Raw genomic sequence first — 26,055 nt, forward strand, 5'->3', positions numbered from 1 at the left:
TCACCTCCTCTCCTCACCTCTTCTCATCCCTTAGGACTCAGTTCAAGAGTCACATTCTCCTCAAGTGTTATGACTTCTCTCCCACCCGATCTGAGTACGGAAGCTCTCACTCTTCAGATCTCTGTCCCATGCTCCATTTTCCTCCTTTACAGCACTTTATCCATGTCTGACATTATCTTGTTTATTTTTAGTAACATATTGATGGTCTCTTTTCTCCTGATCACAGCAGAGGGCCTGGCCTGTAGAAAGCAATCAGTACGTATTTGTTGGCTAACCTGAGGAAGAAACACCCACCCTGACCCTAGTCACTAGTAAAGGGGGATCCCAAACAGAAACTCCTTAGGCTGACGGGGGCCACAAAGGATGCATACTGGAGTCAAGAAGAGACATTTGATGACTCACTTAAGGATAGAGACAGAATGAGAGATGTTGGAGAGGGAGAAAACGTGAGTGCAAGTGGCTGGAGAGATTTAGGAAGAGGCTCAGAGAGCTGTCAGATGAGGAAATGGAGTTGAGTTTGACTGTGTGGTATGGGATAAAACTCCCTCCACAAGACCTTCAGTGCTTTGGAGTTATTGTTCTCTTTCTCAACTGTGACGACGTGGTGAGCCTGCCCTCAGGTAGAGAGACGTGGCTGCCCCAGGAGGCCACAGACAGCTGTGGCAATGCAGTCCTGTGGTAATGGCCATGCTTGTTTTGTCCACAGGTGTCAGACAGTGGCATCCCTCCCCTCTCGTCTTCGACGTCTGTCAGTGTCCACGTCACGGAGCAGAGCCACTACCCACCCTCTGCCCTCCCACTGGAGATCTTCATCACCATCGGGGAGGAGGAATTCCAGGGTGGCATGGTGGGAAAAATCCATGCCACAGACCGAGACCCGCAAGACACGCTGACCTATAGCCTGGCAGGAGAGGAAAACCTGGCCAGGCACTTCTCAGTGGGCGCATTAGATGGCAAGATTATCGCTGCCCGGGACCTGCCTCGTGGCCGCTATGCATTCAACGTCACAGTCAGTGATGGGACCTTCGCCGCCACTGCTGGGGTCCATGTCCATGTGTGGCACGTGGGGCAGGAGGCTCTGCAGCAGGCCATGTGGTTGGGCTTCCACCAGCTCACCCCAGAGGAACTGGTGAGCGACCACTGGAGGAACCTGCAGAGGTTCCTCAGCAACAAACTGGACATCAAACGAGCTAACATCCACCTGGCCAGCCTTCAGCCTGCAGAGACCACAGCTGGGGTGGACGTGCTTCTGGTCTTTGAGGGGCATTCTGGAACCTTCTACAAGCTCCAGGAGCTGGCATCCATCATCACTCGCTCAGCCAAGGAGATGGAGCACTCGGTGGGAATTCAGATGAGGTCAGCCATGCCTGTGGTGCCCTGCCAGGGCCCAAGCTGCCAGGGTCAAATGTGCCAAGAGACGGTGCACCTGGACCCCAGGGTGGGCCCCACGTACAGCACAGCCAGGCTCAGCATCCTGACCCCACGGCACCGCCTGGAGAGGAGCTGCTCCTGCAACGGTAAGGAACAGGCTTCCCCAAGACAATCAGCACTGCAGGGCTTAGCAAGACTCACTGTAGGGATGGAGATTCCAGGGAGACCCCGTGGGGTAGTTAGAGGGGTGTTTTAGCAGGGCTAGGCCATAGGCCATCAGGGATGGGTAGTGGCCTCACAGAATCTAGTCATGGAATAGCACCCTATTCCTGGCCACTTTTTGGAGTTTTGAAACTAACAGTAAGGATACAAGAAGCAGTTAGTAGGATGACTGAAAGCACGACACTGGCATCGGACACCTGGGTTTCAATCCCACCTCTGCCGCTTGTGAGCCAAGTGACCTTAGGAAAATTATCTAGTCTCTCTGTGTCTTTGAGCTGTTAAAGGGTTTAAATGGGTCTTAAATATCAAGAGCTTGCTTAGAAAAGTGCCTGATATAGAAAGTAGTCACTAACATGAGTTACTAATAGTATTACTATTGCTACTACCGCCTGGTGGTTATAACTTCAAGACAGCTCAGATTTTAACTCCAGCTCCCTCTCTTACTAGCTGTGTAACTTGGAGTGGGTTACTAATTCCTCAGAGCTGTAGATTCTCATCTATAAAATAATGAAAATATTATCATCTGCCTTCTGGAGTTGGTTTGGGGAGTAAATTACTCAATGGATATAAAAGCACTTAACTTTTGTCTGGTCCGTAAGCACAATGTCCATGATGGCTGTCATTCACATGGTAGCAGTTGTTGCTAGATGGACTCTGCCATGTGCCAGATGCTGTGTATGTTACCGAAACTGATTGTCACCAACATCCTATGAAGCAGGGGCATTAGTTCCAACTACCGTTGAAACTGAGGGATGGGAATTATATTAGTTCACCTGAAACTTCATGGCCTCCTGTGAGGGGCTGGTTGTCTAAATACCTGTGTGTCCCACTCTAAAGGCTGAGCTCTTCACCGAGATCTACAGGAAGTCAGTTTCTTCCTGTGGACTCACCCCAGCATCCCCGGCATCAAGAATCCATGCCCTTGACCAGCTCAGGAGCATCGGCAAAAGTCTCCAGTTCACCATCGCCCCCTGCCTGGCCTGGTCTACCCTTTATGGGTTCCCCCTGTTTGCATTAGGGAAATTCTTTCTCTAAAGATTGGTGGACTTTCTCCAGGTCCCACTGTATTTAGGCTGGGTGAGCTACTCTTGGCTGTGTGTGTGTTTATGGGGCAGGATGGGGGTGGGGGAGTGCTTCCTCTCTGTGTCTCTTGCTCCAGAGTTGCCCGCAAGGAAAGCCGTGATGGTCGAAGGTTCTCTCTTGGTCACCTGGCACCAGACAGCAGAGGTTCTAAAAATTCATGCTTGTGCAACATCACCTGGGGAGTGTGGTTTTATTTTTTTATTTTTTAAAAAGATTTTACAGACAGAGATCACAAGTAGGCAGAGGCAGGCAGAGAGAGGGGGAAGCAGGCTCCCCACTGAGGAGAGAGACTGATGCAGGGCTTGATCTCGCATCAAGCCTAAGGCAGAAGCTTAACCCACTGAGCCACCCAGGTGCCCCTGGGGAGTGTGGTTTTAAAAGAGACCCACTCCTAGGGGTCACCTCCAGGTGTATTATTTAGAAGGTCTTGGGTGAGGCCTAGAATTGACATTTTTTATGAAGTTTTTATTTTAATTCCAATATAGTTAGCATAGAGTATTGTATAAGTTTCGGGTGTAAAATACAGCAATTCAGCAATTCTGTACATTGTTCAGAGCTCATCACAATAAGTATGCTCAGTCTCCTTCACCCATTTCACCCATCCCCCATCCACTCCCCTCTGGCACACCATTAGTTTGCTCTCCATAGTTAAGTCTGTTTCTTGGTTTCTCTCTCCATCTCTCTCTCCTTGGAATTGGCATTAGCACCTCAGGCAATTCGGAAGCAGGTGGTCCAAGGGCTGCACATTGAGAAATACCAGAGGTTGGCTTGCTGATCATCAGAATCACTCGGAGGGGTGATTTGTTGTTTTTAAAAACATTTTGGTGAAATGAAATATGGCATACAGAAAGATCTATGTGCCACGGTTTTCACGAACCAAATACACCCGTGTAACTGGCACCTACAGCCAGGATCACCACATGCCCAGCTTCACAGGAGCCCCTCTCGGTCTCTCTTCTAGTCAATACACCCAGTGTGGGGAGATTTTTAAAATGCAGATTCTCATGTGCCTCAGGAACTAGTGAGTCTTACTCTCTGAGGATAGAGCCTGGCATTCTGTATTTTAAAGTTCTCTCCAGCTGATCTTCAGCAAGGTCTGGGAATTCCTAGACGATCTAGAGCATCTTCAGCCTCCCATCCAGTAACGACCTACTACAACAGAATTGCCCACAGCAGAGAGTTTTAGATCTAAGGTACGACAGACAGCGTCCGGATCTTGAAATCCCACGTGCCTCAGGCTTCCTGGTTCTTTCTCCTCGTGGCTTTTGTTCCCTCTCTTCAACAGTCTAGGGTATCTGGGGCCCTATACAGCTCTTCTCCTGGCCTGATGACTGATAAGCTTATTCACACTGAGGTTTTAGGGATTTAACAACTGGACTCCCTTCTGGGGAGGATAGTGCTTAATATACGTATAACACAGAATTCTCCAAGGCGGCCGGCAGAATGCTATTTCCTAGGGCTTGGAAGAGGTGGTCCCCATAAGAGGGTCCCATGGTTAAATGAGCTGGAGAAAGTCAAGTTGAAGTGGAGCCTCCTGACTCTGCAACTATGTACTAGCAGTTGCTACAGGGGGTTGCACACACAGGACTCTACAGAATTCTGTATCCCCTTCCTCGGTCGCAGTGACTCTTGACCTCTCAGCAGCGATGTGTCTGGTTATGAGCTTCTCAAACGGTTACACTCCTAATGACAAAGGGGAGATCTTGAGGCAAAGCACCTTCATGGTATTCCTGAAATCACACATATATGCAAAATCCTCTCCAATTCTGCCTCCTTCTCCCCGCCCAGGGATGTCAGAAATAACACAGAAACTATGTAGGATAGAAATTTTGATTTCCACACATTTCATTGATAGCATTTCTGGCTTGATTCTTGCTTTCTTGGTGGTTTGAGCTCATAGTTCCTGACTCCAGCTGAGACCCAAGGCAAGGGTCTCTGGGGACAAAAGAAGGTATGCAGGTGCATGGCCTCTGTCTGGCTGCAGGATCCTGGACGGGTAACTCCCCCTGTCCTGACTCACCAAGAAGCCTCACTTCTATAAGATGTGAACAATGTCACCCAAGGGTTGAATGAGACAGAGTCAGTTCAAGGACTCTGTGGGGGACCTTGTCATGTGGAGCTGACATCTCTGCTTGCTTCTACAGGTACTGCCACAAGATTCAGTGGACAAAGCTTTGGGCGGTACAGTCTTCCAGAGGCACAGAACTGGCACATCCGTTTCCGCCTGAAAACACTCCAATCGCAGGCTGTTCTCCTGTTCAGCAACGAGACAGTGTATGTCTCCCTGAAGGTAAGGCACTGCCAGCCTGAGAGATTTCATGTGGGCGTGCCAGGCTAGGGAGGTGGGGACAGCATGAGGAACAGCTATGAAGCCCAATTGTTGGCAGAGAAAACCCTGCGTAGTTTTCAGGGATGCCGATGTGACTATTAGCTTAAGGCACAAGACTTTCCAGTTGTGATTGCCCACCTGGAGATATATAGCCAAAGACAACAAGTTAGGCTGCTCTGTGAGAGGAGAGAGAGAGCCTCTGCAGATAGAGGGAGAAATGGAGGCCACCCAGTCATGGTGGGTTTGTTTTGTTTTGTTTTATCACTTTTGCTGAGTAACAAACCAGTGTTTTCCAAGATGGGTGGGAGGCTGGCTACCACTAGGGTGCTCAAGACTACAAACCTGGGGGATGCCTGGGGGGCTCAGTTGGTTGAGCTGCTGCCTTCGGCTCAGGTCATGATCCCAGGGTCCTTGGATCGAGTCCCGCATCAGGTTCCTTGCTCGGCAGGGAACCTGCTTTTCTCGCTGCCTCTCTGCCTGCTTGTGTGTTCTCTCTCTCTCTCTCTCTGGCAAATAAATAAAATCTTAAAAAAAAAATTAAAAAAAAAAAAAACTACAAACCCGGCATTAAGTTACATGGAATCACATGGAAGAAAAAGGAATTTCCTTTCTCATGGTCTTTCAGTCCTTCTGATTACATCTTGTAGAACATCTTAGTTTGCCTGCCTGACTTTAACGCCTCCAACACAAAAGCCAATCTCCCACTTTGACAAAGAACAAACAGACTTTGGCAGCTAGTTAGAAATTAATTATTCAACAAATATTCATCGAGCATCTGCTAAGTAACAGGCACTGTTCTAGACGCTTGGGTCTCATCAGTGAATAAAACAAAAATCCCTCTGAGAGCTTTCACCCTACAGGGGAAGACTGACAATAAACATAAACATAATAGCTCAGAAAATTTTAGTTTGTCCAAATGTGATAAATGCTTTGGCTTTAACAACCAAAAAAAAAAAAAGGGTTAAGGGGGATTAGGACTATGGGAAGTTGCAATTTTAAGTAAGGTGATCAGGGAAGTCTTCACTGAGTTGGTAACTAAACCATAATATAAAGGGGGTAAGGGAATTAGCTAGGTAGCATTCTAGGTAGAGGGAATAGCAATGCAAAAACGTTTTGGTAGTGGAATGTTTCACAGGTTTAAGAACAGCCCAGATGTGTAAGATGTGTATATGGCCTGAGTAAAGTAAGCAAGGGAGACAGTAGTAGTAGGATTTGGGGTCAGCGATAGAGTGGGCTGAGGGAGTATCCATGAAGTTCTCATAGGCCATTGAAGGACTTCAGCTTTTATTCTGAGCAAAATGGAGGGCATGAGAAGGTTTGAGCAGAGAACTGACATGATGTGACATTTTTAAAAGGGTCCTGATGGCTCCTGTGTTGATAAACAAGTTTAGAGAAACAAAGATAAAAGCAGAGACCCACCCAAGAAGGTACTGTGACAGTTCAGGTGAGAGATGGTGGTGGTCTAGATCAGGGTAATGACAGTGAACTGGGAAGAAGAGTTGACAGTCTAGATAGATTTTTGAAGGTAAAACCAAGAGGACTTCCTGATGAATTGAATGAGGGCTGGGAGAGAAAGCAAGGAGTAAGATTTGGGCCTGAGTAATTAGAAGGAGTGGAGTTGCTGCCAACAGACTTGGGGAAGAATATGGGTAGAGCAGGTTTGGGGGAAGATCAAAAGTTCAGTTTTGAGATGTAAGTTTGAGATGCCTACTAGACTTCCAAGTGGAGCTGGATAAACAAGTCTAGTGTCTGTGAGAAAAGTCTCGGATAGAGATGAAGATCTGGGTGCCTTCAGCATATACTTAGTATTGAAAGCCAGCAAACTGGATGAGATCACCAGGAAGTATAGATTGAAAAAGAGTAGACCAAGGATTCATCATTGTGATACTCCAAATTGAGATGTCTGGGGGAAGAGAAGGATCCAAAAAAGGAGACTGAAAATGTGTAACCAGTGATGTTGGAGGAAAACCAAGAGTACTGTATCCAGGAAGCTGAATGAAGAACATGTATCATGAAGGAAAGAGTGACCAGCTGAAAACATGCTGCTGAGAGATGAGTGAGATGGGTGATATTAATCACTGGACTTGGGAACACCGTGGTCACTAAATACCCTGACACCAGTGGTTTCAGTATCCTGGTGGGTGGGTTGGAATTTTGCTGCAAAGAGGAAGCCAAGAAAGAAGGTGATCTCTGGTGAGAGAAGTGGGTTCAAGAAAACTTTTTTAAAAGATTAGAGTAATAACAGCATGTTTGTGTGATGACTGGAATTGTACAATGGAGAATGAACAAACAAAGATGTAGGGAAAAGAAAGGAGAGTCAACGGAAACTAGTCCTTGAGGAGGTAAGGGTGGGGTGGGACCAAGAGCTTAAATGGAGAGACTGGCTTCCATAGATAGAGATGATGGTAAGAGTGCCTGCAAGTCGCCACCCGACTGGTGAGAGTGAGGATGGGGAGGGGAGCATCAGGGGTTCGAGGAGAGAGAGGTTGTGAAAACAGTCATCTGGGAGAGTAAACTGAGGAAGATAGCAGCATAATTAGGCACCATGAAGGGCTCATTTGAAACTTGCAGTCATGAAATTAAAGGGAGATCAATAAGTAAGGCTGTGTGTTTTTCTCCAGCTATGTTCAGCTCAGTGATGCTCACATACAGTAGGGGAGAATTGGATTTGACCAGATTTGTGTGGTTTCCCAAGTGAGTTCTACCACGTAGGAGAGGACAGGAGTTTGGCTATGTAATTTAAGCTGGATAAGGAGAGAGGTGAGAACCTTCCAGAGGTTGAGAGCCAATGGAAAGTTGGTTGGACCAATGGATTTGTGGTCCTGGCTAAGTGAAAGGAGAGATTTAAGGACAATATTTTGAGTCTACAAACCATAATAATAGTACATTTCCTTTTAAGTAAATATCTGTAGAGGTAGTTTTCAACCAGGGCAAAAATTGGGAAAGTGATGTACAAATGGCTAACTTCTGTAAAACACTGGATTGGATTTTCAAATTTCACCCAGAGAAAGCTCTACACAATCCAGACTGACCACAGTAGCCCTACCTCTTGGGTTGAGGTAAACCAAAATGATTTAACCCAGTGGTTCTCAGACTTCTTGATTTCAGGACTTTTTCACACTCTTAAAAATAATTAAAGATCCTAGGGAAGTTCTGTTTATGTGGGTTAGAGCTAGCAACCTTTTCACTACTAGAAATTAAAACTGAGAAGTGTTAAAATCTTTATTAATTCATTTAAAAATAGCAAGAAACCTATTACATGTTGACATAAATACCATATTATTGTGAACAATAATTACATTTTCCAAAATTAAGAAAAAAAGAAGACTGGCACTGTTTTACATTTTTTGTACATCTCTCTTACATATGGTTTTATAGTAGATGGCTGGAGTTTCATATCTACTTTTGTGTTTGTCTGTTGTGATAGCCATGTCTGGAAATCACTGCATATTTGTGAGAGAATGAGAGTAGAAAAGGCAAATAATGTTTTACGATTATTATAAAAATGGTTTCCCCTTGTGGGTTCCCTGGAAAGGTCTTAGAGACCCACTTTGAGAACTGCAGAACTGTTGAATAAGAGAGTGGGAGTGAGAGGGGTTTTTGGTGTCCTTGAGGGCCAACTTGAGGAGCACAGAACATGGGAGAGGCCTATAGAGAAGAATCCAAAAGAGACAGTCTCAGTCAGCAAGGCTTCTCTGGGCCTCAGTTTCCTCATCTGTGAAATGGAGATGCCATCCCTGCCCAGACCATGCCATGGAATATGGTAAGGGCCAAATGAGACCATAGACAGAACAGCTTTTATGCTTTACAAAGACAATGTTTAAAACAGCCTTGAAAATCCCCAAATACTACTACTCCCACTGATGAAAATCAACCAACATTCTTTGCACTGGTAGTCTGTTAGCAGTACTTTTTTATAAGGACTTCTTAGCTTTGCTGATGGCCATCTGGGTTTTCTTTGCAGCTGGCTGATGGAGTGCTCCAGCTGGAATACCACTGCCCGGGTGGTTTCTATGGAAATCTTTCCTCCTGGCTCCATGTGAATGACCAAGAGTGGCACTCCATTGTGGTGGAGGAGAGAGACACTTCCATTCACCTATTGGTTGACAGCTCAGGCAATGCCTCCCTTGTGCTCCCAGAGAACTGCCAGGGTCTCAGGCCCAAAGGAGACCTCTTTCTGGGTGGCCTTGTTCTCTTGCATTCTTCCCCAGTTGTGTCCCAGGGTTTTGAAGGCTGCCTGGATGCGGTTGTGATCAACGGAGAGGCGCTGGAGCTGCTGGTCCGTGGCAAGAAGTCATCAGGGTTGCAAGAGAGGCAGGCCCTCACCCAGTGCTGCTCACACAGGGATGACTGCAGCCAAAACCCATGTCTCAATGGCGGCAAGTGCTCACAGACCCGCGGGGCAGGTAAGGGCTGGAAACGACTCCAAGGTTTATCCCAGGAGGCTCTTCTGAAGACCCCAGCACATTGAACTAGCAATCATATATCCACTGGAGAGTTTACAAAGTATATTCCTTCAGCACAGCCCCATGAGGGAGAGAAAGGTTGAAAGAAAGCTGTCAATGGCTTCATTTCATGGCACAGGAAACTGCTGGGCTATGTAAGGCCTGCCCAGCTGGATGAAAGAACTCACCCAACGTCACAAGGCTTTTAAGTGAGAGAGGTGCATTTGGGGTACAGATCTCAGTGGAGCACTCCTCCCCTGATGCCAGATGTCTCTCTTTTCCCCTTACTATCTTGTGAGTAATCCACTAGGTTTACACTAAGGGAAGCCAAGAGTCTTTGTTCTCCCTCAACAAGGACTGACTTTCTTTCTACTTGTTTGGATGGGGGGCCGGCATGAACAGAGACCTCTGGTGCCACAGGTCAATTTCATCACACACCTTAGTGTTACATTCGGTCCATGCCAGGTTTCTCTCTTATATTCCTCTTTACTGTGTACTTAGCTGACTTTCCCCCTCCCCAAACCCACAGGCAAACATCTAACGTTTTTTTTCTTTTTTAGATTTTTATAATTAATTAATTAATTAATTAATTAATTTGACAGAGATCACAAGTAGGCAGAGAGGCAGGCAGAGAGAGAGGTGGGGAAGCAGGCTCCCCGCTGAGCAGAGAGCCCGATGTGGGGCTCGATCCCAGGACCCTGAGATCATGACCTGAGCCGAAGGCAGAGGCTTTAACCCACTGAGCCACCCAGGTGCCCCACATCTAAAGTTTTTAAATGAGTTCTTGCAAAATATATATCACTGGTTTTACACATGCTTGGATTTCTAACTATATGTGATACATATATTTTTTAGTTTTCCATCCACACTGCCACAATTCATATTCATTGCTTTTCTTGTGGCTCCATGCCCCAGTGTGTGTACCTGCACTCACATCTTCCCTCCCTACTCAGCTAGCAATGAACACCCTGGTCGCTTCAACACCCCACCTCCATCAACACTGCTGCGTGAATATCCTCATACATATCTTCTTATGAACCTATATGAGAACTCCCTTCACACACACACACACACACACACACACACACACACACACACACGGGGTGGAATTCACATACCCGGAGGATGTAAATCATTATTTTGACTAACTAGGGCCAAATTGCTCTTCAGCCTGGCCACAGCAGCTGCCTTTCTACCAGCAATGCAGGAGGATCTGGTATCTCTGTCAACACTCGGCATTATCCAATTTTTCTCATTTTTGCCTGGATAATAGTACTGTCGTTTCCATCTGCAGAATATCTGATCACTTCTATCTATCTGCACTACCAGGCAGCTGTCATCTCTCCCCCTTGGGTCAGCTGCCTCCCTGTTCTCTACCTTCTCTCCCTCCACCTGTGCCTTCCCGCAGGGCACCAGAGTGACCTTTATACAGAGCAGGTCTGAGTGTATCACTTTGGAAACTTGCAGTGGTTTCCCCTTGCTGTTAGGATTCCTAATTCCTAATTCCTGCATCTGGCTCATAGGGATGCTCCGGCCCGTCTCACCTCCCTGGCCTGCTAGCCCCCACCCTCCCTTGGCTCACCAGACTCTGTCATTTTATGATAATTACTAATATACTGATATTATACACAGTTGGTTCTATAGGTTTGAATCCCAAACTTCCCACTAACTTGCTGGATGATCTTGAGCAAATGTCATGTATTCTTTGTGCCTCATCTCCTTACTTGCCATCAACTTGTACCTGTTCCCTGATAAGGGTAACAGTAACCAATTTGAGAGTTGGCATGAGGCTCCAATGGGCTGATATGTGCAGATGGTTAGCACGGTGACTCACACTTACTGAGTGCTGTCTAGGATGCCTACTATTCTTTATGGGCCTGTTCTCTGTAGCCTATAGGTTGTTTGAGGCTGGGATCATGTCCTGGGCGTCAGTGCCCTGCATGATGCTTGTCACAGGAGGCACTCACTAACTGAACATGGACATGCAGATCTGCAGACACGCCGAGCCCCCCACCCCCCACCGCCTGTCCTGTAGGGCCTCTCAGCCTGCAGCTGCCTGACTCTCTTTCCCCCTGCCCTCCTTCCCAGGCTATGTCTGCAAGTGTCCCCCCCAGTTCTCGGGGAAGCACTGTGAACAAAGAAGGGAGAACTGTACTTCAATACCCTGCCTGGAAGGTGGCACTTGCGTCTCGTCCCCTGAAGGCATCTCCTGTAACTGCCCTCACCCTTATATGGGAGACAGGTAAGCACAGGGGAGCGACCTGCCTTTGGCTCCTCATCCTGGGTTTGGGACCATTAGGAAATGACCTCCGCATTCCTGCCCATGGGAGACCAGGAGCGGAGTGCTCCAGTGACCTGGCTTCTTGGTCTTTTCTATGTGCCAAGGCTTCTCCCTTCAGCCACCTGCATCAGAACACACAGGGAAAGAGGGTTCTCAGTGATTTCTCTAGTCTTATTCTGGACGTACTGAATCAGACTCATTAGGCTGGGCCCCGGAAATCTATACTTCTAATCAGCTCCTCAGGCATTTCTCATCTTTGCTGAAGTCGGAAAACGGCTGAAGTTCTTATTCTCTGGCTCTGGGTGGTGACTTCCTGGAGAGTGGCCTGAGGACAATGACTCCACTAGGTACAAACACTGCTGTGGGTCTTGAACCCCACCGCAAGCTACCTGTGCCTTGTATTATGCTGGTCTGGGGGACTGCAAGAATCCTTAGATCCCTAGAATCCTAAAAGTAAAGAGTTTTGCTAATTATCTGGTTTTAGGGCTCCCCAGTTTGGGAGTCTTTTAAAAATTATCAGGGACACTTGTGGAAAATACAGATTTCTGGACCGACTGCATCAGAATCTCCAAGGAATGAGGCCTGGGGTTCTATCTATAACAAGTTCCCAAGAGATCTCCTTGCTGTCAGCATGTGCATAAGAGACTCAATGATGTAGTCCACCCACTCACTTTACACATGGGGAAACTGAGGTCCAGAGAAGGAAAGGGCTTGTCCAAACCGCCCCCCACCATGTGTTTGTGACCCAAGTCCTTTCTCTCAGCACCTGGCATTTCTGGCCCCACTGCACACCTCGCTTGGCAGGAGATGTGTTGGCGGAATACTTCCTGGCTGAAAGTAGTGATGTTTGCATTTTAAAAGAGGAACTTGGGGAGGACAATGGCTAACCCAAAAGAATAGAGTGTTGGTGGTGAAACTGTAGACACTGGGACTCAAGTAGAATGAAGGGAGCCTTTCTTAATATCCCTCGAAAGTGGATGAAACTGGCCACGGAAGCCTCCTAGGAGCCTTACACCATGGCACGCCAAGCTGGTGGTGACCTGGGAGGTCATACAATTCCAAGCGCTCGCTCTGAACAGTTGTCCAATGGAAGGTTTGTGCAAGACCAGCTGGGTTCCTGTGACCTCCTGAAGAACAGTGGGCAACACTGGTGCCCAGCTGCCACAGCTGCGTGCTGCTGACTTCTGTCTGGGACTCTGACAATATTGCTGAGGACAGCTGTGTATGTTGGCTGCTTCCACCACAGTACGTGGTTGTAAATCTCACCTCAGTGGTGGAGGGTATATCCAATGCCTAGATCACATGAATGGGAAATAATGGATGTGCCCAGAGCCTAGATTCCAAATGGTCATGAATGAAGTTGTAGCTGACTCCCACACCTTCCTGGTGGAAGATGGACAGCTCTGGTGTTGATATGTGTGATTGTTACCATCCATTTTCTTTTCTTTTCTTTTTTTGGTTGAAAATTGGGGAAGGTAGGCTTGAGTCCAGGGGTCCATAAATCTTTGTGAGAGGGGACATGGAAAGGGAAGTATAATGACTCAATCCCCTGACTATTTCTCTGTCTCTGCAGGTGTGAAATGGAAGCAAGGGGCTGCTCAGAAGGACACTGCCTAGTCACCCCTGAGATCACAAGGGGTGACTGGGGGCAACAGGAGATTCTGATCATCATAGTGGCCCTGCTGTTTATCATTTTAAGCACTGTCGGGCTCCTCTTCTACTGCCGCCGTTGCAAGTCCCACAAGCCCGTGGCCATGGAGGACCCAGACCTCCTGGCCAGGAGTGTTGGTGTTGACACCCAAACTATGCCTTCCATCGAGCTCAACCCACTGAGCACCAGCTCCAGCAACAATCTGAACCAACTGGAGCCCAGCAAGACCTCAGTTCCAAATGAACTGGTCACTTTTGGACCCAGCTCTAAGCAGCGGCCAGTGGTCTGCAGTGTGCCTCCCAGACTCCCGCCAGCTGTGGTCCCTTCCCACTCCGACAATGAGTCCATCATTAAGAGGACATGGTCAGGCGAGGAGATGGGTCAGTATAGCCAGAGGCCCTTACTCTCTGGAATTGACGGAATAGGGTGGTAGACCTAAACACTCCATTAGGTGAGGCCACCATCCAGTCCAATCCCTTGGGATCGGATATGAAGGAATGTGCTCAAGGTCACTGTGCATTGGTGGCCTGGACCAAATGCCAGCTCTCTGGACTCAGAATCTGTGACTCATTCCAATGTACCATGATCTCCTCCTCTAAATTCCAACTCATTCCATAGGATTGATATCTATGGCAGAAACCTGTAGACCCTGATAGGGGTAAATGGGATCCCTGGGGTAAAAGTAGGGGGCGGGGTGCTTCTGTTCCTTTGTGCTTTTCTGGGAAAGGAAAGAGCAGTATTTCAAGGTTCTGGTCATCCATTCTGGAGGTATGGCAGCCTTGGGCCAGACCTGACTGACCTAGAGGAGGGATCTTCACCTCACTCTCATCTTTGGCTCAGAAGGAGGTGAATTTGTAAAGCCCTTTATATTTTCTGGCTTATTCACCAATAGTTAAAAAAGGTGTTTTCATAAACTTTTTGCTGATATAATCAGAGCCCATAAAGACACAGTAACTTGTTCTAATTCACCCAACTATTCAGTAGAAGGGACAGAGCAAGGACCAAGGATGCTTGCTCTCCATTCTTTCAAGCTACGTCTCATTTAATCACCCTCTGTGACAGATGCCATCACATTCCCCCAGTCCAAACTGTGTGTCTGTTTCCTTCAGTTAAGGAGACGTAAGTCACCATTAGGACTTGTGATGGAGTTGCTATTTCCAGCAGAGGTGAGCGGGCTGCTTGGAATCATCCACATTTTTCTCTTATTCACTGAATCTTAGGTCATCAGTACAGATTTGCAATATGAGCTGGCTTTAGGTTAAACCTCTGGCCTTGAAGTTGCCCCTGTTGAATTCTAGATACCAAACTAAACTGCCAGAAACAACACACATCAATGGTCACATACCCACCCACTCTTTTGCCTGTTTTTACCACATGCTGAACTATGTTTAGTAGCTATAAGACCTGCTGAAACCTTCACCAGGGAAACTGCTCACCCTATCTTGTCATTTTCAGTGTGCCCAGGTGGAGCTGCTGTCTGGCCTCCAACTTACTCCAGGAAGGAATGCTGGGAATACCCCCACTCGGAAATGACCTCTGGCCCTCTGCTGCCATCGTCTCACCGCCACCAGGTCCCACCCATGATGCCAGACCCCACTGGCCTCTATGGGGGCTTCCCCTTCCCACTGGAGCTGGAAAACAAGCGGGCACCCCTCCCGCCCCGTTACAGCAACCAGAACCTAGAAGATCTGATGCCCCCACGGCCCCCCAGTCCCCGGGAACACCTGCTGGCCCCCTGTCTCAACGAGTACACAGCCATCAGCTACTACCACTCACAGTTCCGGCAGGGAGGGGGAGGGCCCTGCCTGGCAGAGGGGGGCTACAAAGGGGTGAGTATGCGCCTTAGCCGGGCTGGGCCCTCTTATGCTGATTGTGAGGTTGGGGGTGGGCATCCCACAGGACGGGGCCAGACCCAGGCTCCCCCCAACTATGAGGGCTCTGACATGGTGGAGAGTGATTATGGGAGCTGTGAGGAGGTCATGTTCTAGCTATCCTCAGAAGAAGGTAGGTAGGAGGCCAAGGACTTGGCACCTTCCTCCTGTCTTGTAGGAGTGAGTTGAGCATGGCTGGAGAAGTGGGAGGGAAGCCCCCATCCCCAGTCCAGGCTGTGATACCTTGAAATGTGCTCTTGTGGACCCCCCAGCGAGTCCCTGAGGATGGAGGGAAGCTGAGAGTGGAGCTCCAAAAATATCACTAGGGCCCCCAGCAGGAAGGGGATGTACAGAACAGTTAAGCCTGGAAAACCAGGACAAACTGATTCCTGGGAGAGCCAAGAGGGAGTCTGTCTCACTGACCGCCATCTCTCAGTCCCCAGGGAGGCAGCTCTGGCAGGGAGCGTTCTTACACCTGCTCAAGACTCCATTCTGGATGCAGAGGCAGGTCCACCCGACAGGCAGCTACTACATCAGCCCCCGAGACAAAGTCCAGGGTTCTCTGACCCTGCAGGGCCACAAGGTATCCTCTAAGGGCTGAGAGGTGAGCAGCAGGTGAGCAGGTCACCAAGTCACCTGTGCACCCTGCATCATTCCCACCTAACTGCAGCCTCTGCTCTGTGTGAGGCACTGTGCTAGGCCTGGGGTGATAAGGGCTCCTGAGGAGCATCACTTGGCCTCAGTCTCCTTGGGGTCCCACTCCTCTAACGCAGGGTCCAAGGAACCTGCTCCACCTCTTTAAGTCACAGGACTTTCCACCAGCCAGGGCCTGCCAGGATTCCTGCAGCCCTGAACCTTCTTTGCCAAGGACTTCAGACCTCACGGAACTCTGGGTTCTTCACCCCAAGTTTCTCAAGCACTTTGGGCCAAAGGCAGGAAGGACATAATTATTCATTTTTAAAATTCTTAGGCACTTTTCAACCTTGCTGTCTGGATGAGTTGCCCCAAAGGGATTTTTCTTTCCTAGACACAAGGAACTAAAAGCTCCCCATTCAGGGCATCAGGGCAGAGTGAAGGTGTGGAGCTGGACATTGGTGTTCAGGATGGACACTGCCTTTTCCTGCCCCTCCATCTCAGATGCCTGCCGATCTAAGTGTTACCTGCAGTGACTCAACCCTATTGCATGGAGGGTCAGTGTGGGCACGTGTCTGCACATGTGGGCACCTCATGTAGAGTATGTGTGTACATGTGTAGAGTGTATGTAGCCAGGAGTGGCAGGGATGGAGAATTCTGGTGGCCTTGCCATTCCTGCCCCATCGATCCCTTTCTCCGGTCCATTGACTTTTCAATTGTGTTGTTTCTGGAGAAAGAAGTGAAAAGGAAGAGCAACAGACACTCTCACCCACAGGGTTGCTGCTTACAGAGAGGGAGCTGTGTGGGTGAAGGCGTATTCGTTGGAGTGGCTGGTAGCTGTGTGTGTAACTGTATGTGTGACTGATGGGATGCACAGTTTCACTGGCCATTTGTTGTTGTTGTTTTTTAAAAAATAATAAACTCTTTTTTATGGTTATTTTGTATGTCACTTATCCTGTTTAGGGTTGGGTCAGGGGAAGGGCACTAGGGTCTATGGGCCCTGCTAAGCTGAGGTTCATGGAATTTGGGGGCCAGAAGGGACCCTCGAGGTCATCAAGTACTATGATTCCCAAATCCAGCAAAATGGCTAAAATATAGCTCTGTGAGCCCCAAAGCCAGACAGAAAATCAGAACCTCTGGGGGCAGGGCCCAGACCACTCTTTGGGAAAACACCTCTAATTCCAAAACAACTGCCCACAGTTAGTGGACAAGCCCACTGATCAGCACGTGAATGAATGGCCTGGGACAAGGCTTCAGGACTGCTGACCCTGGCCAGAACCCTCCCCACTACATTGCACTGGACAGGAGGAGTGAGCTTTACAGCACAGGCCTTGGGATGCCAGCCCTCCCTGTGCCCAGAGCCAGCCTGTGGCTGCTGCTCCACAGCTCACTCCCAAGTGGATGTGAATATCACCGGGCAACTGTGACACAGGCCTTGCAGGTGACACCGAGACCAGAAAGCCAGTCCCTGCTGTTGAGTTCCTGGTGCAGGTGGGGAGGGAAGGCACAACCATGAGAAGCACCACAGCACACATACCACTGTGGCCTCGGGCAGGTATGAATTGGCTTCCTGTTGTTTAGAAGCATAAACAATAAACAGTGACCATTATACTAGGAAATAATAGCAGATACTATGTAGATAAGATTAACTTATCAGAACTGTGCAGTAAATCACATATAAACTAGTCCAGTGTTGCCCAGACTTTTGTTGTTTTGCTTACCACTGTTGCGATTTTTGTCCTAATACCACCTGTATCATTATTTACTTAATTTTCTTTTAGTACATTCCAAATTTTAAAAAATATCTTTGTTCACCCTAAAATGACATATCCAAACATTAAAGAACTCGAAAGTTACTATATTTTTCTAGAACACATGAAAATACACAAACATTCAGACTTTTAAAATGACTGTCCATTTCTGATGTTCCTCATCCCAAGTCCCACAGAGAAGGGTTTGTCTGAGGTCCTGCAGGTAGAACTTCACAGAGATAAGACCCACATTCAGGTCTGTACCCAGCCTGGTTATCCCCCTACAACACAGCTTGCTCTCCTTCAGGAAGGGGGAGCCTCTTTCCACCCAGCCAGGTTTTCCACAATAGGCCCCTCCTTCCCTTTGTCTTCCCGAGCCTGCACTTTCACATGTCAACCATCAGAGGGCACTCTGGGATCAAAATTCAGCCTACTGAGCTGCGACAGACTCAAAGGTTTTCACAGAAATTCTCCCATCTCAAGTCTTTGGGGTTCTAGTTCCAAACGTCCTGAGTCTTACACACTGTAACAGTGGAAAAGAAAGGCAGAGATGCAGGTTTCCTGACTTCTGGGCTGGGCAAGCACTTGACAGGTCTTGTCTCATTTACTCCTCATAAAAACCCCATGAGGTAAGTGAGGACTCACAACCACGTCCAGGGTGGGAAGGCAGCTGGAATTCACTGGACAACAGCAAAGGAGTTGTGAGCCTGCTCATTCAGAGGGCTGTGGAGGAGGCCTGCACAACCACACCATCACGTGGGGTTTACCATGGGTAACAGAGAAAGCCAATGTATCTTCCAGAAATTGGAGCAGTGCTGTGGAGGGGACACATGACTTAGGCCATGGCTAGGACCTCAAAATGGGTATCTGGGTGAAGAAGGGAAGAGCCCAAGGCCTTGGGGGAGGAAAACCATTCTCTTTTGGGCTGAAAATTATGGAGATTCTAAAAGATAAAAGGAGAAAAACATGACAGTATATAACGCTTGGAGATATGGAGTGATTTGCCCAAGGCCCATGGCTAATTTGGTATAGAACAGCTGGCCCATCCTGATATCCCACGGTGAACTGGTGAATGCCAGCCTACGAGGGCATCTGGGCCCAGCTGCTGGAACAACAACCCACATTTCGGTGTTGAAGGCCAGACTTTGGAAGACCTCAAGCAGCCTCTGCTAGCTCTGTCTTGACAATAGGCACAGGAGGTCTCACCGAGTAAAGAGCAGGAACTTTCTCAAGGACCCAGCTGGCAAAAGACAAGCCTTTAGAATTTTCTCAAGATTCCCCAACAAATCTACAGGGTCCAACCAAGGAAAGTACTTGATTACATTGATACAAAATTAAAAGTATATATAGCGATGCCAACTTCTTAGAGGCCACGCTCCATTCCCTACTAAAGGAGACCCCACTGAATTTAGTAACCAGCTGATTCCAGATACACGGTTAGACCCCACAGACAAGCACTGGGAGATCAAGCCCGATCCGATCAGTGCCTCAAGCAGCCCAAGTAGGGAGGAGCCAAGTAGTCACAGCTCTCTAGCATCAGTAGAGATGAGGCTAAACAGAGAAGGGGGAGCCATAAATTATGACTGATATAGCCAGGAAAGGTTCTAAAGAGCAGCAGCCATCTGAGCTGGATCTTAAAATAGAGCTTCAGATTTAGTGCAGAGAGAAGGGCCAGCCAGGTTAAGGGAAAAGCCCAAAGCAAAGGCTGAGAGGTTTTACATATTTGGGCAATGGTGGGTAGTCCTTTTACGTGGGGTTGGAGCATGGGAGGACTCAGGCATCCAGACTGAGGCCTGGAAATGTTCCCTGTCCACTGAAGGTTGTGAGTTACAGAGTTAGTGGCAGGGAGACAGATCTTAGGGGCAGTACGAGGTTTGGAATCAGACAGACCTGGCCCCACCACTTAGAAAATGTGTGCTCTCAGGGCACCTGGGTGGCTCAGTCAGTTAAGCAACTTCCTTTGGCTCAGAGGTCATGATCCCGGAGTCTTGGGATCCCACATCAGGCTCCCTGCCTGGCAGGGAGTGTGCTTCTCCCTCTGAGCCTCCCTCTTCTCATGCTCTCTCTCTCCCTCAGATAAATAAATAAAATCTTTATTTTAAAAAAAGAAAAAAAAAAAAAGAAAATGTGTGTTCTCAGTTAAGCCTCATTCTGTGTAGTGGGATATTTTCTGTGCCTTCCCTCATTGGACATGAGTACTAGATAACATAGGTAACGTGCTTAGCATAATTGGCATAGTAAAGGCTCAAAAGATGTTATATATTTTATTGCTACTATTAAAAAGGCAGATCTTTTTGTAGTATCCATAAGCACACACTTACCTTTGTTCCATGGCCAAGATAAAAAATACATCCCTCCAGCTAGAGGTGAGAAGGAGCTTAAATATATCAAGGCAGTAGTTCTCAACAGGGGAGGGGGATGAGTTCCACTCCCCAACCCCCACACAAGGCTACCTTTGATAATGTCTAGAGACACTGTGGATTACCACAACTGGCATTTAGTGGCTAGAGACCAGGGACGTTGCTAAACATCCTACAATGCACAGGACATTCTCCACAAGAAAGAATTATTCACCCAAAATGTACATAATACCAAAGTTGAGAAACTGTCCAGAGGAAACACACGTAGGCTTTATGCAGCACTATAGCAGCTGGGAACCTGGCCTGAGGCAAAAGTACACTTAGGCCAAGAATAGCAATTATGGCATATGGTTTTGCTCATTTACAAAAAGGCACCGTTCTGAAGTCTACATTTGTCAGTAAATATCAAGGTGAGAACAAAACAGTAGATAATCCAACAATATGTAAAAAGAATAACACACCATGATTAAGTAGGATTTAATCCAGGTAAGCAAAGCTGGTCCAACATTGATAAATCAATCAATTTAATCCACCATACCAAGGAGTGAAAAAAGAAAAATTGTAAGATCATGTCAATTGATAAAAAAGAAAACTGGACAAAATTCACCTAGTTATGATTTTTAAAAAATCTCTCAGGGGACGTCTTGGTGGCTCAGTCAGTTAAGCTGCTGCCTTCAGCTCAGGTCATGATCCCAGCATCCTGGGATCGAGTACCACATCGTGCTCCTTGCTCCGCAGGGAGCCTGCTTCTCCCTCTGCCTCTGCCTGCCACTCTGCCTGCCTATACTCTCTCTGTCTCTCTGACAAATAAATAAATAAAATCTTAAAAAAAATCTCTCAGTACAGAAATAGAGAGGAACTTCCATAAAAATCTTAAAGCTTGCATCATACTTAAGGGTGAAAGACTGAATGTTCTCTCTGTAAGATCAGAGACAAGACTAGAATGTTTACTGTCACCAACTCTCTTTTATAACATAGTGGTAGAACTTCTAGCCACTGCAGTAAGAAAAAAAAAGTATACAGAATGGGAAAAAAAGGAAATACAACTACCTCTATATGAGAACAACATGACTGTCTAAACAGAACATCCCAAGAAATCTAGACAAAAACTCATAGAACTACTAAGTAGAGGCAGGCTGTAGGATACAAGATTAACATGCAAAAATCAGTTGCATTTTTACAGCCTACCAATGAACACATGGAAATTGAAATTAAAAACACATTACCATTTACAATTGCTCCAAAGAAAACTAAATACTTAGGTATACATCCAACAAAACATTTACAAGATCTGACAAATGGCTAAAATAAAAAAATAATGACAATACCAAATGCTGACGAGGATATGGAGAAACTAGGTCATTCATACATTGCTGGTAGAAATGTAAAATGGCATGGCCACTCTGGAAACTGGTTTGGAAATTCCTTTTAAAACTAAAAATGGGCTTACATACATCTCAGCAATTGCACTCCTGGATATATATCCCACAGAAATTAAAAAAAAGCAACTTATTTTCATGCAGGAACTTGTACCTGAATGAATATTCATAGCAGCTTTATTCATAGCCAGACCCGGAAATGATGCAGATTTCTTACCGTGGGTGAATGGTTAAACCAACCGTGGTACATCCATACCATGGAATATGACTTTGCAGTAAAAAGAGACAAACTATTAATATAGGTAACAACTTCAGTGATCTTCAAGGAAATTATACTAAGTGAAAGAAGCCAATCTCAGAAGGATACATACTGTGTAATTCAATTTATATGACATTTGTGAAGTAACATAATGGTGGAGAGGAAGAACGGATCAGTGGTTGCCAAGGGTTGGGGATGTTGGGGGAGCGCAGGAGGGGAGCATGTCTCTATAGGGGCAGCATGAAGGAGTCTTGTGGTGATGGCACAGGTAAGCATCTTCACTGGGGTGGTGGGAGCTACACATATGATAAAATTGCTTACATCCACACATGCAAACACACACACACATACACACATGCACACGCACATGTGACTGGAGAAACTGAATGAGCTCTATATATTGTGCCAATGTCAGTTTCCCGATTTGGGTCATGTACTATAGCTATATAAAATTTTAACATTGAGGGAGACTGGAAGAAGGCTGAGCTGGACTTCCCCAGACATTTCTTTGCACCTGTGAATCCATACTTACTTCAAGACAAAAAGCTTTAAGATTTTTAAGAAGGCTAAATTTTAAAATACATCACTAAAGAAGACAGGCCAATGGCAAATAAGTCAGGAAAAGGTGCAGAACATCACTAGTCATTAGGCAAATGCAAATCAAAACCACAAAGACATACTACGATATACCCACTAAGCTGGCTAAAATGTAAAAGACTATAATATGAAGTATTGGTGAGCATATGGAACAACCAGAGCTTTTTTTAAATTGTTGGTAGGAATCCAAAATAGCAGAGTTACTCTGGAAAAACAATTTTCCAATTTCTTATAAAGTTAGTATACACTTACCATACAAACCCACGATTCCTCTCCTAGGTATTTTACCCTAGAGAAATGAAAACATTGTGTCTCCACAAAGGTCTGTACATGAATATTTATAGCAGTTTTATTCATCATAGCCGTAAACTGGAAGCAACCCGAACGTCCAACAACTGGTGAATGAATAAACAAATTATGGTTCATCCATACAATGGAGTATTATTTGGCAATAAAAAGAAATAAACCTAATGATACAAGGCACAATACAAGTGAATATAGAAAGCATTATGTTAAGTCAAAAAAGCCAGACAGAAAGGACTCCATACTTAACAATTGCATTTATATGACATTCTAGAAAAGGCAAAACAAGAGACAGAAAAATCAGATCCATTGTTGCCAAGGGCCAAGTGGGCATGGGGATGGATTTGACTACAAAGGAGCACAAGGGAACTTTCTGGGTAAAACAAACATTCCATATCTTGATGGAAATGGTAGTCACATGCATTTGTCAAAACTCATCAAACTGTACCCTTAAGAAACAGGTGAATTTTATTACATGTAGATTATACTCCAACTTTTTCTCCCAAAATGGTGGGGGAGACCAATGACCAAGGGTCTAGTAAAGTGCACCAGTTACAGATACACAGTTTCTTGCATATGTCTGCAACAGGCAGAGTCTGAGGAAGCAAGCCTCTTTAGCAAAGAGCCCTAAGTTTAGGGCCCAAACTCAGTCCACTGTCACTCAACTTAGGCCTCCAGCAGTGCAGTGGGCTTACCTTGAGGGCCCTTGTTACCTGAAAGGAAGGGTTATAGCCATTAAGTGTAAACATGAGCAGGAACAAACATGTGAAGAGGTGAACAATCTAAAAAGTTTTGAATGCTATCCACAAAGGAAGCGAGCGAGATAGGACTATAATGAATGGATGTAAAACCACAAAACAAGTAAAACTGCTTCTGGGTCTTGGTTTTCTTCAATTTGGCTAATATTTCAGAAAATGCTTCATAAGCTTTCATGCCAGGAAATTTAGAACATTCTCTAAAACACTCACAATAATCCCTAAAGGCAGACCTCCCTCCTGAGACTATAACAAAGAGGAGGAGACAGTCAGTGCCTTCGGGAAACGCTTGGGTTCTGGAATCACAGGGCTTGCTACAGTGTGAATCCTAATTCTGCCACTTACTGGTTGATAACTTGGAACAGTTACTGAATCCCTGTGACACCCCCTCCCCCAGTTGCAGAAATAAGGGTGATAGTCAAAAGTAGTCATAATACATTCCCTGCCTTCCTCTCTCTGTAGAGTGCTGTACTTCAGTAGTGTGCCTCAAGGCCTCTGCTTTTCTATGAGTCTAATTCAGTAGCCACCCATGATTGGCTTTCAGATCACCTAAGGGGTGGCTCAGGTGGTCTTGTTTTCCCTCTTAATGTGACAACAGGAGTGACAGAAGTCACCTCTTCTGAAATCAATCTCCGTACTTCAAATATATACACATGCATGGAGGGGGGTGGGATTTCAAGAATTGGCTTATGTGATGGTCAGGGCTGGCAAGCCCAAGATTTATAGGGCAGGCTAGCAGGCTGGCAACTCTTGTACAGGAGCTGATGCTGCAGTCTTGAGGCAGAATTTCTTCTTCCTCACTGAAACTTGTTTTCCTCTTAAGGCCCTTCAACTGATTGGATGTGGCCCACCCAGGCTTTGAGGATAAACTTTTATTTAAAGGCAACTGATCGTAGACATCAGCCACACATCCACAAAATAACTTCAGAGCAACACTTAGATTAGTGTTTGACTAATTAGTGTTTGACTAATTAGTCAAACACTAATTAGTATTCAACATTAGAGCCCAGCCATGTTAACATGTGAAACTAACCATCATCTCTGTCAAGTACAGTCATCTGACACACACAGATAGGGCTGAGAGTTCCTACTCAAGTTTTCAAGAAAAGCAGAATTGTCTAACAGAAAAACAACTACCTGGCCCCTTTCTAGGGAACTCTCAATTTCATAGGTGGTTCTGTTGTTTGCACTACTTCCCCAGATGAACTCTGTGACACAAAACATTTTGACCTACTAAGATCTAGTAAAGAGATCTAAGTGATATTTAAAAAGAAAAAAAGGCAAAAACAAAAATGCAGACCGCAAGCACTCAAAAATAAAAAATAAAACTCATTTATTGATAAAAGAAAAGTTTAACACATGATCCACATGCAGAACCCAAAACAAATTCTTCTGAGAGCTCCTGCATTGTCTACATTTCTACACACATACCATGCGAGAAACAGACACTCATGAAGGCATATACACAGGATAATATATGCGGTACTGTCTGGTTACCAAGACCTGGGGATGGTATCCCTCTTATTACCACATTCATTGTCATGGTTTACAAGAGAGTCACAAAGTTTTATTGTTCACTAAAACAAAACAGCTTCCCCACCATCACCTTGATTTAAACAAAAGAACATGGCTTAAAACAGGCACCCTCTGCCCGCGTCCCCCACTCCCCACTCTGATAACCACATATCAGCACCACTTACATCCCCTGGCCTGAGAATGGCCCGGTGGTACAAAGAACAGGGAAGAAATATCACAAGCTGATGCTGTCAGAGAAAATAGCCTTGCAAACAGCAGGACTAATTAAATTGTCTAAAAGTACTGACCATGATTTCAAAGACAAACCACACCCTCTCCTTTTCCCCTAATGGTCTTGGAGATTTGTAATGTACTCTGGAAAATTGAATTCTAAGGCAGACTTGGAGCCGATTCCCTAATCACATTGTGCCACTGGCACTTTGTGTCTCTGCTGTCACGAAGTAGCTTCGTGTTCTGATCAGAGCCGATGCTGGGGCCTGCCTTAATATCTGATCAGCTATGCAATAAAACCCATGGATAAGAACCCCTTGGCTGTGAGTAATGAGTGAATAGAGAGAGCTGTAAACAGACATAAAGTGAGATTTTGCACTTCCAAAAATCATGAGGTGACTATGTAGTGTCAAACAGAGATAATATTCTATAATTTAGGAAGGGAGACATTTGAGAAGAAAAAGAAAGCCAGGAGAACAGGGAGGGGGGACAGATTTCCTAAGGTTCCTTTCTGGGATCACCACTTTAAGACAACTGAAAAAATGGCAAATTGTACCTTTCATGGGGGTAGAGTAAGTAGTGAGCACCAGCCAATGAACTTGGCTGGAGAGGTGAGTGGCAGAGCAGGAGGGCGGGAGCTGCAGGTGCTGAGCTAAGACCCACCACACATTCACATATGTCTGGCCAGCGTCTGTGCAGCTGAAGGGCTCCTAGCGGTTGGACAGCAGCACAATATAAATAATGACATTTGTAAATGGTGACAACTTCTAGGAAAAGTAAACAGAAGATGCCAGATCATGCTCTTCCCAGCAAATGCTTACATGGAAGGGGAGATATGATGCCAACAGAGAGTTGGAAACCTCCTTACAGCAGCATTTATAGGAAGGAACAAGGGGCTTGGAGAAGCTGCCTCAGGGCTAATGGAAATCTGAGGCTGCACCAGGGAGCCTGGGGGAGGGACACAGGCCTAACAGTATAGGACCAAAAAATCCCACGTTTTGCCTTAGGTCCCACAGATG

The 26,055-nt window shown here is 46.3% G+C and overlaps 1 protein-coding gene across 1 annotated transcript in view; it reads left to right on the forward strand.

Moving 5' to 3' along the window:
* Window positions 1-16,822, forward strand: part of FAT2 (FAT atypical cadherin 2) — a gene marked incomplete at its 5' end in the record, with an annotated part of 59,008 nt that extends 42,186 nt beyond the window's left edge. Inside the window, 6 exons of the mRNA XM_080804457.1 lie at window positions 707-1,517; window positions 4,821-4,966; window positions 8,970-9,411; window positions 11,539-11,692; window positions 13,305-13,762; window positions 14,838-16,822. Of these exons, the coding sequence (XP_080660583.1) occupies window positions 707-1,517; window positions 4,821-4,966; window positions 8,970-9,411; window positions 11,539-11,692; window positions 13,305-13,762; window positions 14,838-15,370 (2,544 nt within the window). The 3' untranslated portion in view covers window positions 15,371-16,822. The remainder of the gene's footprint in view (window positions 1-706; window positions 1,518-4,820; window positions 4,967-8,969; window positions 9,412-11,538; window positions 11,693-13,304; window positions 13,763-14,837) is intronic.
* Between the last annotated feature and the right edge of the window lie 9,233 nt (window positions 16,823-26,055).

Source organism: Martes martes, assembly GCF_963455335.1.
Source record: "Martes martes genome assembly, chromosome: 5".
Taxonomy (NCBI): Eukaryota; Metazoa; Chordata; class Mammalia; order Carnivora; family Mustelidae; genus Martes; species Martes martes.